Raw genomic sequence first — 15,372 nt, 5'->3', positions numbered from 1 at the left:
TTTTTCTAATACAGCTTCAATCTTCAAATTAATCATGGCACACTCGTTAAAAACAACCAAGTATGTTTGCTGTCTCCATTTTAAAATAAAATGTGAGGGAGCTTTTCCCACCACAGTTAAGACATGAAGAGAGCATAATATTTGTGAAGGTTGGCTCAATTTCTGAGCTTTTTGTGCCCTGGTACTTATTTGCTTTGTTGAATTAATATTCTCAGCTTTTTTTTTTTTAAACCATCTCTCACTTCAAACAGGTCTTTAAAATCAATCCAGTAAACCAGTAGTGGAATTCAAAAATTTTTTTTACTACCGGTTCTGTGGGCGTGGCTTGGTGGGCATGGAATGGCATAGCTTGGTGGGTGTGGCTTGGTGGGCATGGCAGGGGAAGGATACTGCAAAATCTCCATTCCCACCCCACTCCAGGGGAAGGATGCTGGAAAATCTCCATTCCCTCTACATTCTGGGGCCAGCCAGAGGTGGTGTTTACCGGTTCTCCGAATTACTCAAAATTTCTGCTACCAGTTCTCCAGAACCTGTCAGAACCTGCTGAATAGCACACCTGCAGTGAACTACACCTTTATTCATGGGGCCCTTGGTGCTCTCTAAGCTTGATTGTTTTCTTGCAAACGTTTCATTACCAAACTAGGTAACATCATCAGTGCTAGAGCACCAAGGACTCCACGGTTTAACACTGAGCTACAAATATTCTTTTCTATTGGTAGAACTCTATCTCTGTGCTAGAGTCCCCCATTACACTAAGCTATGGCTTATTTAATTTTACTTACTGAATAAACCACTCATCCTAGTTCATGCTAAACTTGGTTTGCAATTCATATTTGCTGCATCTGGGGAATATACTTAACCATAACCCAGTCTTGTAGCTTGGCATAATCAATGAAGTCAGTTGATCTCCTTCAAATAATGGGGGCCTTTCTGTAGGGGTTGTTAGAAAATACAGTTAGATATTTCTAATGAACAGCAGGCCAATTACACAATGGCAGAAGATAAATATTTAAGCAAATGAACCAACTAATAAATACAAATAATAAACTGCGGTAAGGAAATGATTGCCTCATTTAATGTTTTCCAGCACTTAAGGGTTGGTCAGAGGATCTGTAGATCCTTTCCAATTCTATAATTCTGTTTTTCCATGATTAGAAATGAACTATCCTCGTGATGGCCAGACAATTATCAGTAATATTCAGCTTCCTCACCTGTGCTGTGTGCCTGATCAAAATTTTAAACCTAAACCTAAAATCTAAGGGAGAACTTTATGAGGAACATCTAGCATGCTTCAGAAGATACTGTTTGATGATGACAAAGATTCCTTAGAGGGCAATGTATGACAGCAGAGGTGTCTGCTAGTGGGGAATGTCAAAAAAGTCAAGATGGCAGTTACCACTGACTACTTGAAAGCTCACCCATTTTTATATGCATATGTAAAAAGCGGTGGGACTTCAATCACAGCCTTATTTTTATACATTCTCCTACTAACACCGTGCCTGATCGTTAGTTTTTTTTTAAAAAAATGATTTCTATTCAGTTTTGTATATTACATCTAGGATTTAATGAATTTGAATTTCTCTTGTGTAAAAAATTCAGTGAAATAACAAGGAGCTAAGTAAGAACTTATGTGTCAGGTTTCTGATTTACTTTTCTCTTCCATTCAGTTTCTGCAGAATTCTAAATTCTTTAGAATTTCTTTGCATTTTCTGTAATTGTTGGTTCAATATTTTTTTATTCATTCATTTCAGAGGTGTATTTTATGTCTGTGGAGCTTCATTCAAGTCTACCCAATAAAAAACCTTAACTTCTATTTAAATGTTTGCAGCATGGTTCTTGATGAAGTTGAAACCAGTTATTATGATCAGCTTGCCTTCATTTTAATTCTCTCCTCTCAGCACAGGGGGGCCTGTAAGAGAGACCTGAGACCTACCAAGAATGATTTAGTCCAACCTGGGAAGCTTGAAGATGTAACTTGGGGAAGCCGGCTGGGGAATTCTGGGAGTTTACGTCCACACATCTTCAAACTGCCCAGGATAAGAAACTATTTTCCAGTTCTTACGGACTTCAGTTCCCAGTTCCCAGAATTCTTCATTATGGCCCCATTGACTGGGGTTTATGAGAGTTGAGGATGACACATCTGGAGAGCAGCAGCATTGGAAAATACTAGTATTGAACATTCTTTGCCATTGGGTGGGCATTCTGAGTTATGTATCTTGACAATCTGGAGGGCAGATCTACCTCATTTCCTGGAGTTAAGAATTAATATTCTTTTAGTTGTGAATATATAAGAAATTCAGAGGCAAGAAATGTGTCTGCACACAGCAACTTGAGGAAGCATAAGGGTACTATTTCTAAATTCTCTGTCTCTCTCCATCCATATCTATCTATCTACTGGTCTCTACCTACCTACCTATCTACTGGTATATACCAGGGATGGGTTCTACTTACCTTTACTACCGGTTGCAACGGGACAGTGCGTGCAAGCTCACTTCGCTCGCGCATGCGCAAAAGCATTTTGATGATGTCAGGGTCGGTGGGCGGAGCCTCCCGCCAGTTTTACTACCGGTTCTATAGAACCGGTGCGAACCGGGGGCAACCCACCACTGGTATATACCTCTCTATATCTATCCATCTATCCATCCATCCATTCATCCATCTATCATCTATCATCTATCAATCAATCTATCTATCCATCCATCCATCCATCCATCCATCTATCATCTATCTATCTATCTATCTATCTATCTATCTATCTATCATCTATCTAGCCATCCATCCATCCATCCATCTATCAGTACCAATCAATCATCTATCAGTATCTATCTATCTATCCATCATCTATCTATCAGTATCTATCGGTCTCTTTCTCCCCCTTCTCTTTCTTTTTCTCTCTCTCCCTCCCTCCCTCCCTCCCTCCCTCCCTCCCTCTCTCTCTCTCTCCCATTTATCTATAATCTTCTATTATCTATCTGTCTATCATATAGCTAGCTAGTCATCTGAATTTATCCAAGGAAGTAGAACGGGCTTTGGAAGGAAGGAATCTGCCACTACATCTCCATGATGGCCACCTTGCCACCAATTTTCCTTCTTTCTCTCAAACCAGTATGGCTCTGAAGAGCATTCTGCAACATGGTCCACTTCTTCTGCTTCTCCATGCTCTTCAGCCAGGGTAGAAGTTACTCCGATCTGATCTACCTCCAGAGAAAGCTTTAGAAATACGTCCTGTCCAGTCTCTCCATGACCAACAATTCTCCATTGTGTCTCTCAACATATGTACCAAATACTATTGTTAAGCATATATGAAACATTCATTCAGTCTAGAAGGATCTGAGAAATGGCTATAGCTCACTCGGATGCTGTTTTGGAGAAACGGTTGATATTTTTAGCCTAGTTTCCTCCAAAGCTTTGCCTGCTGATGTGCAAAATTATAACAATATAATAATTATAACACGCCAGGATGAGGATAATGAAGCTCATAGTTCAACCTGTCAGAAGACAGCTGTTGGGGGAAGGTTGAGTAGATTTCTAATCTCCAGCATTCTCATAATTTCTAACCCACAAGGCCAAACGTGATCTTGACAGGGAAGGGAACTGTTGTCTGATATTTGAGGGCTACTGTAGAGCTAAAGGCAAAAGAGGAGACAAGGCTTTACATAAATGTTGCAGAAGCTGATGTTTAATGTACTATTGTCTAAACAGAGATACAATATTCACACCAGCATTGACCAAGCTACTGCTATCATGGAGCATTTATGGTCATTGTTCTCACTTTCAGCTCGGGAGCCTAATCTGTAGCCCACTTGGCTGCTGTCTTGTAGAAATGGTGGATCTTTCTCCAAAGGTCCACCTCTGAAGTGGTCTTCCAAGAACAAGAGCAGCTGAGCATCAGCAGACCCAAATGTGCCCAGTGAAAAATCCACTTGATCCAGATGCTCTTTTGTGTACTGTACTCCCAGTCATATAAGAAGGGAATGTAAGATGGTATTGTAAATAAACAGAGGGAAAGGGTATCAGAAATAATTTGACTTGCATGGAGAAAATTAATCATATATATAGGGATGGGAGTGACTTTAGCCCAGAAGGCTGGGGGTTTTGCCCCTTAAACCCCAAGGCTGTGAGGTCCCATCTGTAATTTAAAGTTACCTTTTCATATTTTCCTGTATTCATAAAACTATAGAACATTTTTGTAGCCTCCTCTGTTGGGAAGCATCCAGCCTGACAGGGAAGAGGTAAGGTTGGAGTGATACTGGAATCATCACACAATCACAAAAGATCTAGGTTTGACCCTTTCCCTCAAGTTCCTTGGGGCCTTATCTATTTAATCCCAAGGGAAGACTGCCAGTCTGGGGAAAATCCTGAATTATAGTCAGAACATAATAAAATAGATAACTTGACCTCTGCATGTGTGGGCCTCGTTGTTTGTATCTGATATCCCTCTCCTTATCTCCAAGTCATCTCTGACCATAGTTGAATGGTTTCTTGGCATTTTGAGATGGAAAATGCTTACAATGTAATCCTCTCTATCTATCACCTATCATCTATCACCTATCACCTATCACCTATCTATCTATCTATCTATCTATCTATCTATCTATCTATCTATTTCTATCATCAAATTACCATTATCATCATTTATCCATTCTCTCTCTATCTCCCTCCTTCCCTCTCTCTCTCTCTGAAATCCCTAGGAGCTCTCATAAAGTTCTCCAACAAATGGAACTCTTGCTAGCTAATCCTCCCTCTATCATCTATCTATCATCTATCATTTATCTCTATTTTCTAGATCTACTTACCTACCTACCTACCTACCATCATCCATCTATCTATCTATCATTTATCATTATCTATCATTTATCATTATCTATCATGTATCTCTATCTATCTATCATGTATATCTATCTATCTATTTATCTATCTATCTATCTATCTATCTATCTATTGTTTATCTCTATTTTCATCTATCTATCTATCTATCTATCTATCTATCTATCTATCTATCTATCTAGTTCTATCATCTACCATTATCATAATTTATCCATTTTCTCTCTCCCTCCCTCCCTCCCTCACTCTCTCTCTCTCAGAAATCCCTAGGAGCTCTCATAAAGTTCTCCAACAGATGGAACTCTTGCTAGCTAATCCTCAAGCCTTTAATCAGAGTTTCCCAAACTAGGTGCTCTCCAGATGGATGGACTTCATTTCCCAGAATTCCCCAGACCGTGTGGCCAATGCTGAGAATTCTGGGAGTAGAAGTTTACTCATCTGAAAAATGTTAAAGTTGGGAAATGCACTCTGCAGGAGATCTCAAATTTGAATCCTGTCTCTCCTCATGTTTCAAATCCATTTGAGAAGCCAGCAGTTGGACTTTATTTAGGATATTAATGCTAAGGCTCACAGGCTTGCTGAGGGGATGATGTCAGTATTTTGTATAGTCAGTCAAGTACTTTGAAATATCCTTAGAAGATGATCAGCTTTGATAAAATGTACCGGTGAAGCCAGAAGACCACTGGAGGGCATTGTCTTTCTGGCATTACATTAAAGCACATACCTGCCTGGGCATAATTACTTGTCAAATCTCTTCCTTTGTTTACCTTGCCAATATTTTGGAAGTAAATCTGTAATGCCTGCTTGCACAATGGGCAATGTTCTTTGTTGTCATTAGGCATTGATGAAGCAGCAAACATTTTTTAATAACAGGCTTCCCTCTCCAAGAAAATTAAGAAGATATTTAGGACACCAGAATTATTTGATCTAATCTCTCTCCGTAGTGATTATTTTGCAGAGAATAAACTTCCTGGAGTCTGGTGTCACAGCTGGCAGGCTATCTGAATCCTGAGAAACTTCCCCCCCCTCCCCCAGTTGAAATTCTCTGTATGTGCTGGATATCAGATCCTATAAATTTCAGCCAACATGCAGGATGAATGTTGAAAACCAACACATTGGGGAATGTTGTCCAAGAATATGGCTTTAGACTAAGGGTGTGGAACTATGGCTCCTTTATGATCTGTGGACTTCAACTCCCAGAATTCCTGAGCCAGCATGGCTCAGGAATTCTGGGAGTTGAAGTCTACAGGTCATAAAGAGGCCATAATTCCACACCCCTGCTTTAGGGGGGAAAGGCTTAGATCTGGATTATGGATTTGAAACCAGGTATAAATCACCCAGTCCTTTGGACTTTGTAGAGCCTCAGAAGCCATTTTATTCCAGACTTCAGGGACATAGTTACCTGACATTTTGAGGATCCCTCCAATTCCAGCCCAAACCCTTAGGAATAAAAGGCAATTGTAGCCAACATGCATACATATCTCAGATCGGCTTTTCATGGTTCAGGACTCAATCTGGGTCTGAAGAAGCTGGCTTAGTGGAATATCACCCTCAGGAGACACCAAGCCAGGAATCATCTGAGGCTGATCAAAGGTAGGTACCATGAGAAAAGCTGGCTAGTCAGATGATGGTGCATGACTGGCCTCCAAGCCTCTACACTCAGTTAGCAGAACAGAGAGCAGAGCAAAGATTCTCAGTGGCGCTCCTTGCCAAACAAGGGCAAATTATATCTAGGTGGTTACAGCCAGGGGTGGGATTCAGCTGGTTCAGACCAGTTCGGGCGAATCAGTAGTTGCAAGGACTGGCTGGCCCCTCCCACCCCACGCTACCCCACCCTTTCCAGGAGTCTCCATGCCACCTGTTTTGGATGCCAGGTAAGTGCAGCACCCACACAGAGGATCTGGGAGGGTGAAAAACAGGCCTTCCAGAAGTTCCAGAAGTCCAGAAACAGGCTCATTTCCAGCCTCCGGAGGGCCTTCGGAGTCTGGGGAAGGCTGTTTTTGCCCTTCCAGAGGCTTGAGGAAAGCCTCCAGAGCCTGGGGAGGGCAAAAATCGCCCCCCCGGACGTTCCAGAAGTCCGGAAACGGGCCTATTTCTGGCCTCCAGGGGGCCTCCAGAGCCTGGGGGAGGCCATTTTCGCTCACCCAGAGGAACTGAGTAGACCACGCCCACCATGGCCACACCCACCCAGCAACTGGGCAGAGAACTGGTTGCTAAAATTTTTGAATCCCACCCCTGGTTACAGCCTGACCCGAGTTTCTTTCTTGAAAACAACTGTATGATTTCCTCAGTGGTGGGATTCAGCCAGTTCACACCACTTCAGGAGAACCGGTTGTTAACTTTCTGAGCAGTTTGGTGAACTGGTTGTTGGAAGAAATCATTAGGGCAGAGAACCGGTTATGTAATTATTTGAATCCCACCACTGGATTTCCTGCTCTGATATGTCATTCCTGTGTACAAGTAGCCGTCAACGTATGATTAGCTCCTCATTGGGATAAGGTAGATTTGGATTACAACCAGGCGATTGCTTAAACAACCATTGTAAAAAGTTGCAAAATCAAGTCTAGTCATGTGGTAACTTGACTTACAACTGCAACAACTTAACTATCTTCCAAAACTGACACTTACAATCAAAAGTCTGGGCTCAATTGTGATCATAAGTCGAGGACGACCTGTACTTATGTAAAAAAAATTCTGAAACTCTAACCTTTGGATTGGCTGACAATCCTGGCTTAACTCTTTGAACTTTGAACTCTGGGTTTTGACTTTTTTTCCTGGGAGTTTCTATGGAAAGCGAAATTACTCAGGTAAGCTTTCTTTCCCAGAAACTTCATTCTGATTTACATTCCTTTCCTTGTCTGTTGTTTAGCTATTTAGCCTGGAGTAAATTTTGGCTCTCACGTAGCGTATTGTGTGTGTGAGGGAGGGGGGGAGGAGAGGGAGAGAGAGAGAGAGAGAGAGAGAGAGAGAGACCTGAAACAGAACATTGTGATGTTTTTGGAAATCTGATGATCACAATCGGTAGAATAATGGGTAAAACTATTTTTCCTTGGGTTTGGAGATATTTTTCAAATGGGTTTTCCATTTTTGCTGAACCTATTGTTGAATATGGTGGGTCACTCAGCTCAACCCATAAAAACTGTAACTGTGGTCTCTTTGTAAGGTTAAAAAAGAAGATGATTCATCTATCTCCTAATTATCACATTGGTTAGAAGTAGTCCTCCATTTATGACCACAAGTGGGACTGGACCTTCCATCGCTAAGTGATGCAGTCATTAAGTCATTAAGTGAGTCGCACCAGATTTTATGACTTCTTTTTCCATGGTCATTAAGCGAGTACTATGGTTGTTAGACGAATCGCATAGTCTTAAGTGACTCCAGCTTCCTCCATTGACTTTGCTTGTTGGAAGCCTCCTGAGAAGGTTGCAAAGGACAATCACGTCATTCCAACTGTCAAGCTCCTCAATTTTGATGGGCACTGTGATGGGCATTACTGTGAGGACAGATCATTGGTCACTTTTTTCAGCAGTGTTGAACCGTTGTTAAACAAATGGTTGTACGTCGAGGAATAGCTATGTAGAGCCGTGGTGGTGCAGCGGTTAGAATGCAGTATTGCCGGCTAATTCTGCCGATTGCCAGCAGTTCAATCCTGACCAGTTTAAGGCTGACTCAGCCTTCCATCCTTCCAAGGTCAGTAAAATGAGGACCCAGATTGCTGGGGCCGATATGCTGACTCTGTAAACTGCTTAGAGAGGGCTGTAAAGCACTGTAAAATGGTATATAAATCTAAGTGCTATTGCTATACAGCATAACTCCTACGTAGCTGATCTTGTCTGGATTCTAGAAAACTGGGAAGCCAAAAAATATCTCAAAAGAAGAGGATGACAAAGCCCTTCGCATTGCTGCTAAGAAAACAGCGATGGGATTTGGAGTCTAACCCCAGAGAGAAAGGTTGCCAAACATTCTCTTCCTCCAAAATGGATCTGATAGCAGATATTCTTGGCTAATTAAATGATGTACATAAATCACTCCATCTTTTCCATCCTGTGTACATTCAATTATGTGGTTTCTTTTCAAACTTGATCCAAGTTATACTGGATCCACCCACACCTTTGGTTCCAGGTCATGAGAGTTGTGATATTTTGCTGAAAAACATAACCAAGGAGGCTCCTTGCTTTATAAAAAATGATTTCAAAACTAACCTTTATGGAGTTCGTTTTTAATAACTAACTAGGAGAACATCCTGGATGAACCTTAAGAATCTCTTTCAACTAATTAGGAACTCCCACGGGCTGAAGAACCTGGGGCTATTTAAATATATTGCACCAAATGATACCTTTTTAAAAAGAAAATAAAAAGAATAAAATAGCAAATATAGATTTTATCAAGAACAGCTAAAGACATGCAAGCAAGATCCTTCTGGATTTTCAGATTTAAGAGTAGGAGGTGATCTAATGCAAAGGTTTTTGGCCTGAAATATTCTACTTTTTTTTTTCTTAAGTCAGAGTTTTATCTGGGGCTTATCATTTGAACTTTTTTTTTTTTTTGAAGATTTAAAAAACAAAGATGACTGGAACAAGACTTAGGAAAGTGTGACTCAATTGCACACCTACCGTGTTTCCCTGAAAATAAGACCCTGTCTTATATTTTTTTGAACCACAAAGTGCTTGGCCTTATTTTCAGGGAGGTCTTATTATTTTGGGGCGCGTGAAGCAAGATGGCGCTCCTCTTGCTGTCTTTCCTGATTTCCAGCTCTGTCTCCCTAACCCTAACCAGAGGAAATGGCGGGGACCGGCTGTGCATGTGTTTAAATATTTTTGGGGAGGGCTTATTTTCGGGGGAGGGTTTATTTTAGAGGGACGGCTTATAATCAGAGGATATCTTATTTTTGGGAAAACATGGCATACAGGTGCACTGATAATGTTACCTAGTTTGGTAATAAAACATCTGCAAGAAAACCCCCAAGGTTAGACAACACCAAGGACTCCCACATCCTTCATTCTCTGGCTACTTTCCATATCTTATAGTCCACTGGTGGGTTTCAAATTTTTTTACTACCGGTTCTGTGGGCGTGGCTTGGTGGGCGTGGCATGGTTTGGTGGGCATGGCATGGTGGGCGTGGCAGGAGAAGGATACTGTAAAATCTCCATTCCCACCCCACTCCAGGGGAAGGTTACTGCAAAATCCCCATTTCCTCCCGATCAGCTGGGACTTGGGAGGCAGAGAATAGATGGGGGTGGGGCCAGTCAGAATTTTTACTACCAGTTCTCCAAACTACTCAAAATTTCCATTACCGGTTCTCCAGAACTGGTCAGAACCTGTTGAAACCCAAATCTGTTATAATCGTTAAGCTTTTAACTCCTTCCTTTCTCTCTTCTGCTCACCGACTTGTCCTATCCACTGTCTCAGCTCATGGCAGAGCTAAGCTCCTTCGATCTTAAAAGCCAAGAGCGGTCAAGTAAATGGTGCAGAATGAGCACTTCTCTTCTATCATTCTGGCCAGTCAAAAGTATTGGGCCTTCTTTATTCATTTCATCAGTTCTCCAATGCTGCTTTCCTAGCTAGCAGTTGGACTCTAGCAGTGGTGGGTTTCAACCGGTGTTACCACCAGTTCGCTTCGCACACACGCATTGAATTTCAGAACAGCTGAGGCAAGGCAATCCGCTCTGCCGCGCCTATCAGCTGGGCTAAAAATGAATGAATATAGGTAGCTATAGTTCAGGGGTGGGCGGGAGGGCCCAACTGACGGTCGGAGAAAACCGGTTCACTCTCACCTCATCATCTCCGCTACTGGCTCGCCCGAACTGAGGAGAACCGGTAGCAACCCACCACTGACTCTTTCGGAGCGAAGGGGTCCCATATGGACCTGAGGGGGTCTTACCTGACTGTGGTGTTGTCCCAAACAGTGTTGCCCAATTAGATCTAACCATCTGGGGAATTTAAACTCTAATTAGGCTGAGCCGCTTGAGCCTGGATAGGTGGCTCAGTGGCTAAAACACTGAGCTTGTCCATCAGAAAGGTCGGCAGTTCAGCGGTTCGAATCCCTAGTATAGGTCTCCTGCGTGAGCAGGGGGTTGGACTAGATGACCTCCAAGGTCCCTTCCAACTCTGTTACTGTTATTATTATTATCAGAGCTGATAGGAAAGGAGGAGGGGGGTCCCAAAGGTGCTAAAGGTTAGCACTCATTCCCTTTTAAGTGGGCTCACAGTCACAGCCTTTTAAAAAGGCCCTTGCAAATAAACAACAGAGATGTCAGTCAGCAAAGCGACATGCAAGCTTTGACATCTAACTCTCAATAGGAAAAGAAATATTAAAAGGCAGGAAGGGTATTAAAGTGTTTGCTGTTCTTGAGTCTGATCCCGTAATAAGAAATAAGGCTGGAAAGTTCAGAGCCATCTCTATTCCCAATATGAAGTGACAGATTCTGAATCATGTCTCTTCAGATGGCATCTAAGGACTCAAATGCTCCTCTCCCCTTTAATAAAATTATTATGTGTGTGTGTATGAAAACTAAAATTCCAAAAGGGATGAGGACTGCTTGAATTTTTTCCACTTGAAAGCCTAGTGAAGAGGAAATTCTGCAAGCTTTCTTAACCATGGTTTTATAATATTCTTAAAATACACGTCCTTTCATGGTTAACTCTTGGCTATGATTACTGGAGATATAGCAATAGCACTTTTATACCGGTTCAGAGTGCTTTTCAGTCCTCTCTAAGCGGTTTATCTGGATCCTCATTTTACCGACCTCGGAAGGATGGAAAGCTGAGTCAACCTTGAGCCGGTGAGAATCGAATTGTTGACAGTTGACAGAATTAGCCTGCAATACTACATTCCACTGTGCCACTATGGCTACGAGATACTTTCTCCAAAAAACTCTGAGGACTCATTTAGAAAAATCTGGTTCAGTCTGGTTTGTGTGAACCAACTGGTAAATTGTTATACACATTACAGCTAGGCCCAAAAAATTACATTTTTCCTATCTCAGCCTGAGTAAACTGACAGCCTTACTGCTTAATTGAGATCAGACTTTGCCTATGTAGCCAAATCCAGATGTTGCACTAGGGATTTGGGCAAAACAACACTCAAAACTAGAAAAAAAAATGTAAGGTCTTGACTTAGCTCGAGTTTTATTGAAAATACCAGGACTTAAGCAATTAATGAATTATTTGATTTCTATCCATTTCTTTTTAATATATCTTGATGTTCATAACTCAGGCTAGCGGGTGAAAGTTTCTCCCAATATATTGTGTGTACAAACTCCTGTTTAGTTCAGTAGAACTTGGTGCAAAAAAAAATGTATTACATAAGCCCAGTTCTAAGCAGAAGTGTTGTCAGTACATTTTGGCTTACAATGCTCCTTAACAAGTTAGACCTTTAAAATAACCTATGCACCATATTAACAATATTAAAAAGGAGGGGAAAATTAAATAATGGGGGGAATCCTATCCAAATAGAATAGAATAGAATAGAATAGAATAACAAAGTTGGAAGGGACCTTGGAGGTCTTCTAGTCCAACCCCCTGCTTAGGCAGGAAACCCTACACCACTTCAGACAAATGTTTGTCCGATCTCTTCTTTAAAACTTCCAGTGTTGGAGCATTCACAACACCTGGAGGCAAGTTGTTCACTGATCAATTGTTCTAACTGTCAGGAAATTTCTCCTTAATTCTAAGTTGCTTCTTTCCTTGATTATAAATCCCTTATACCTTCACCACCCAGTCTCAAGAAAAATGGAAAGTTATTTTCTCTTATATTTTCAGCTTTCTGAGTAAAATAGAACCTTTTCCTCTTTCTTTTTATCAAGAAATGTCAATCTAGCTCAAAAGGAATTCTTTATATGGATTCTTTTTTCCATCTACCACAATCCCTGCCATTGTTAAAGGCTCCAGTTTAATTTCATTTAAATTGCTATTTAGAGCTGACTTCTGAATTTGTGATATCCAGGAAATGGAAAAAGTCAACCCTGTTTGGAACTTTAGACTGGGGCAATGCAACGTTGGAAAACTCCTGTTTTAATGTGGTTTTGGACATGTTAGCAAATGCAATCCTTAATTGCATTGAAGAGCTAACACAATGAATTATCAACGTAATGGTTGTTGCCTTGTTTAGGTAACGCCCTTGGATAACTGATCAGAGGTATGAAATGGGTCGGTTGGACTCACCAACTATTCCTTTCGCTCTCCTGCCATCTTCTTATAACCCTTCTTCCTTCTCCTCACTGCCATTTTCTACATCTCCCCTACTCACATGGCCTTCCGGTGCTGTGTCCTCAGCACAAGCTCCTGGGCACCTCCCCTGAGGCTCACTGCACATGCGGCGACACCTTTTGTTCCAGCAGAACCGTATGTGAAAGTAGCCACAACAGGCTATTATGAAAAGGATGGAGGTGAACGCCATCCCCCATAATGCCATCCGTTTTTCAGCTCTTCCTTTCACGGCGCATTCAACTGCTTCAGGGCAACTGACGGCATCTGGAGAGCAGATCCAGGAACGCCCAACCAGTTTGGGCATCTGGAGGAGAAGTATAAAACACAGGAAGCAAGTCTCACTCGTTAGGAGAAGCGCCACCCAGATGTCAAAGAGAGGGACGCCACAGATGTTTGCGAGGAGCAACTTGGCATGATCCTGTGGGCCAGGTACAGATTGTGTATTACCAGAGGGCGCAGCATTGGAACCGGGGTCTCTCTGGGGTTGAGATGAAGGGCCCGGGTGGCATGGATTATTCCCAGCACATGTACATGCTGCGCCACCAGGGCAAGGTGGAGTCGGTCCAGGGGCCATGGCAGCCCCAGCCACAGATTTATTTTCATCAATGGATCTGCAGTGGGAATCCACTGCCATCCATGGTTGGGGCCCCATCTTATTGTCAAAACCCGTATCACTCCTACCAGGAGCATCAAAAGCTAACTGCTGCTTGGTTTTCATTTTACCTCCGGGAACTGGCCTTCGTTTGACGGCTATGTTCATGGCATCTGGCCTACGATGGGCTGTGATTTGGTCCACGTTACTTTCAGAGATTGTTTTACATTTGGTTGCCATGCTATATTTGCTTTCTTCGGGGTATCTGGGGTTCATCTTGCCTCTCCCTGGAAACTTTCTACCCATGGTGTATGCATAGTCAGCACCGTCACCATATTCTTTAGGGCCTCTGTACCTCTGTTGGAAGCCTTCATGATCTTTCTCCTCAGGCCGATAATGCTGAGGCATTTTAGTTTTATATACCATGGGAGCGGGTGCATAGTTGGTAGGAGCATTGATTGATTCTTTAGAACTTTGAAGGGGAGGCATTTCGTATTGATCTGTTTCAGGGCCATAGGTTGTCATCCTCCCGTGTTGCGTATCTATTGGGTATGCAGTCATTGTGTGTTGAGACATATTATAGTAGTGGTCAGGCATTTCTGAGGGATCAAAGTAATAAGGCATGCCGTAGCCTCTGTATGGCCGCAAGCCAACATTGGGATCATGGCCTCCAGGCATGTGGGCCATAGGCATGCCATCCCGATCATGCCAAACATTGGGGTGAAAATATCGGTAATTGTGGGATCGGGAATCAGGGTCATTATAGCGCATTGGAAGACCATGAGGTCCAGCCATGTAAACACCGGATGCCCCACCTGCTCCAGCAGTAACTACAGCCACACCTCTGTTACTACTATCGCTGGTGCTACCGGTGATTTTGTCATTCTCATCCTCTTTCTTTTTCTTTTTCCTGGGGGTGGTGAGCCTCATAAGCCCCACCAGGAGGAGCACGACCATGAACGCCAATGCCGCCGTGGGTGAAACTGCGAGTGGGAAATATTGGTTTTGGCACAGGACCGTGCAGAATTCCTTTGATTTGTCTTGCGCTGGGGACACCCAACTGCAGGACACATCCTGCTTCAAGGAATCCCAGGGCCCGCTGGAGAAGAAGACGGCCACGATGCGGAGACCTGTGAGGAAGTACCATGGTGCGACACCCTTGCACTCGAGTACGCCAGAGAGGGACGATAGCAGTGGCCGAAAGAACTGGATAAGACCGGTGAGGATAACGGACATCTGTTGGGGACAGGAAAAACACAAGCAGAGAAGTTATTTTTAATTTAGGAATTGACCCAGTGAGTTACTTAGATTGGCAGAAGTGCTGGGCTTCGCAAAGGCCTTTGCTGTGTAAGGAACCATCTCACCCAAAGTCAACTCTGCTAAGTCCTCGGACTTACGACACGGGGTGCTGATTGGTTAAGATGCGCCCAAGCCTGCGGGAGAATTTGGGCACTGCTATTTATTGGACGGTTTGACAGCTACAATATAAATAGCTGTCAAACACGCAAGTTGTTGTTCAGTTCCTGAAGCCGTTCTTGTTAGAGTTACCAATAAAGGCTTGTTAAATGCAAACCCTGTCTCGCCTCAGTCCTTACCACCCGTTGCTCTACAGAGCAAACTCCTTAAACTTGGTCAGTGATTTCTTCTAGACTGAAAGGAGGTCAGCCATATAAAGCTGAAGAAAGAAGAAAGTAAAGTGTCCCTCAACTCAGCATCCTCCACATGGATTGGGACAGGGGTGGGTTCTA

The 15,372-nt window shown here is 42.7% G+C and overlaps 1 protein-coding gene across 1 annotated transcript; it reads right to left on the bottom strand.

Moving 5' to 3' along the window:
* Positions 1-13,018: 13,018 nt before the first annotated feature.
* On the bottom strand, positions 13,019-14,860 carry LOC148113930 (uncharacterized). Its single transcript, XM_087893549.1, has one exon. It carries the CDS (start codon positions 14,858-14,860, stop codon positions 13,019-13,021), a length of 1,842 nt encoding a protein of 613 aa, XP_087749675.1.
* Positions 14,861-15,372: the final 512 nt, after the last annotated feature.

This window comes from Pantherophis guttatus, chromosome 4 (genome assembly GCF_059756535.1).
Source record: "Pantherophis guttatus breed Tessera chromosome 4, ASM5975653v1, whole genome shotgun sequence".
In the NCBI taxonomy this organism is placed as follows: domain Eukaryota; kingdom Metazoa; phylum Chordata; class Lepidosauria; order Squamata; family Colubridae; genus Pantherophis; species Pantherophis guttatus.
This window is presented reverse-complemented; position numbering and strand designations above follow the sequence as displayed.

Bases quoted from the DNA above. Each gene is read 5' to 3' on its own strand.
- LOC148113930 (XM_087893549.1), bottom strand. From the start codon at position 14,860: ATGTCCGTTATCCTCACCGGTCTTATCCAGTTCTTTCGGCCACTGCTA.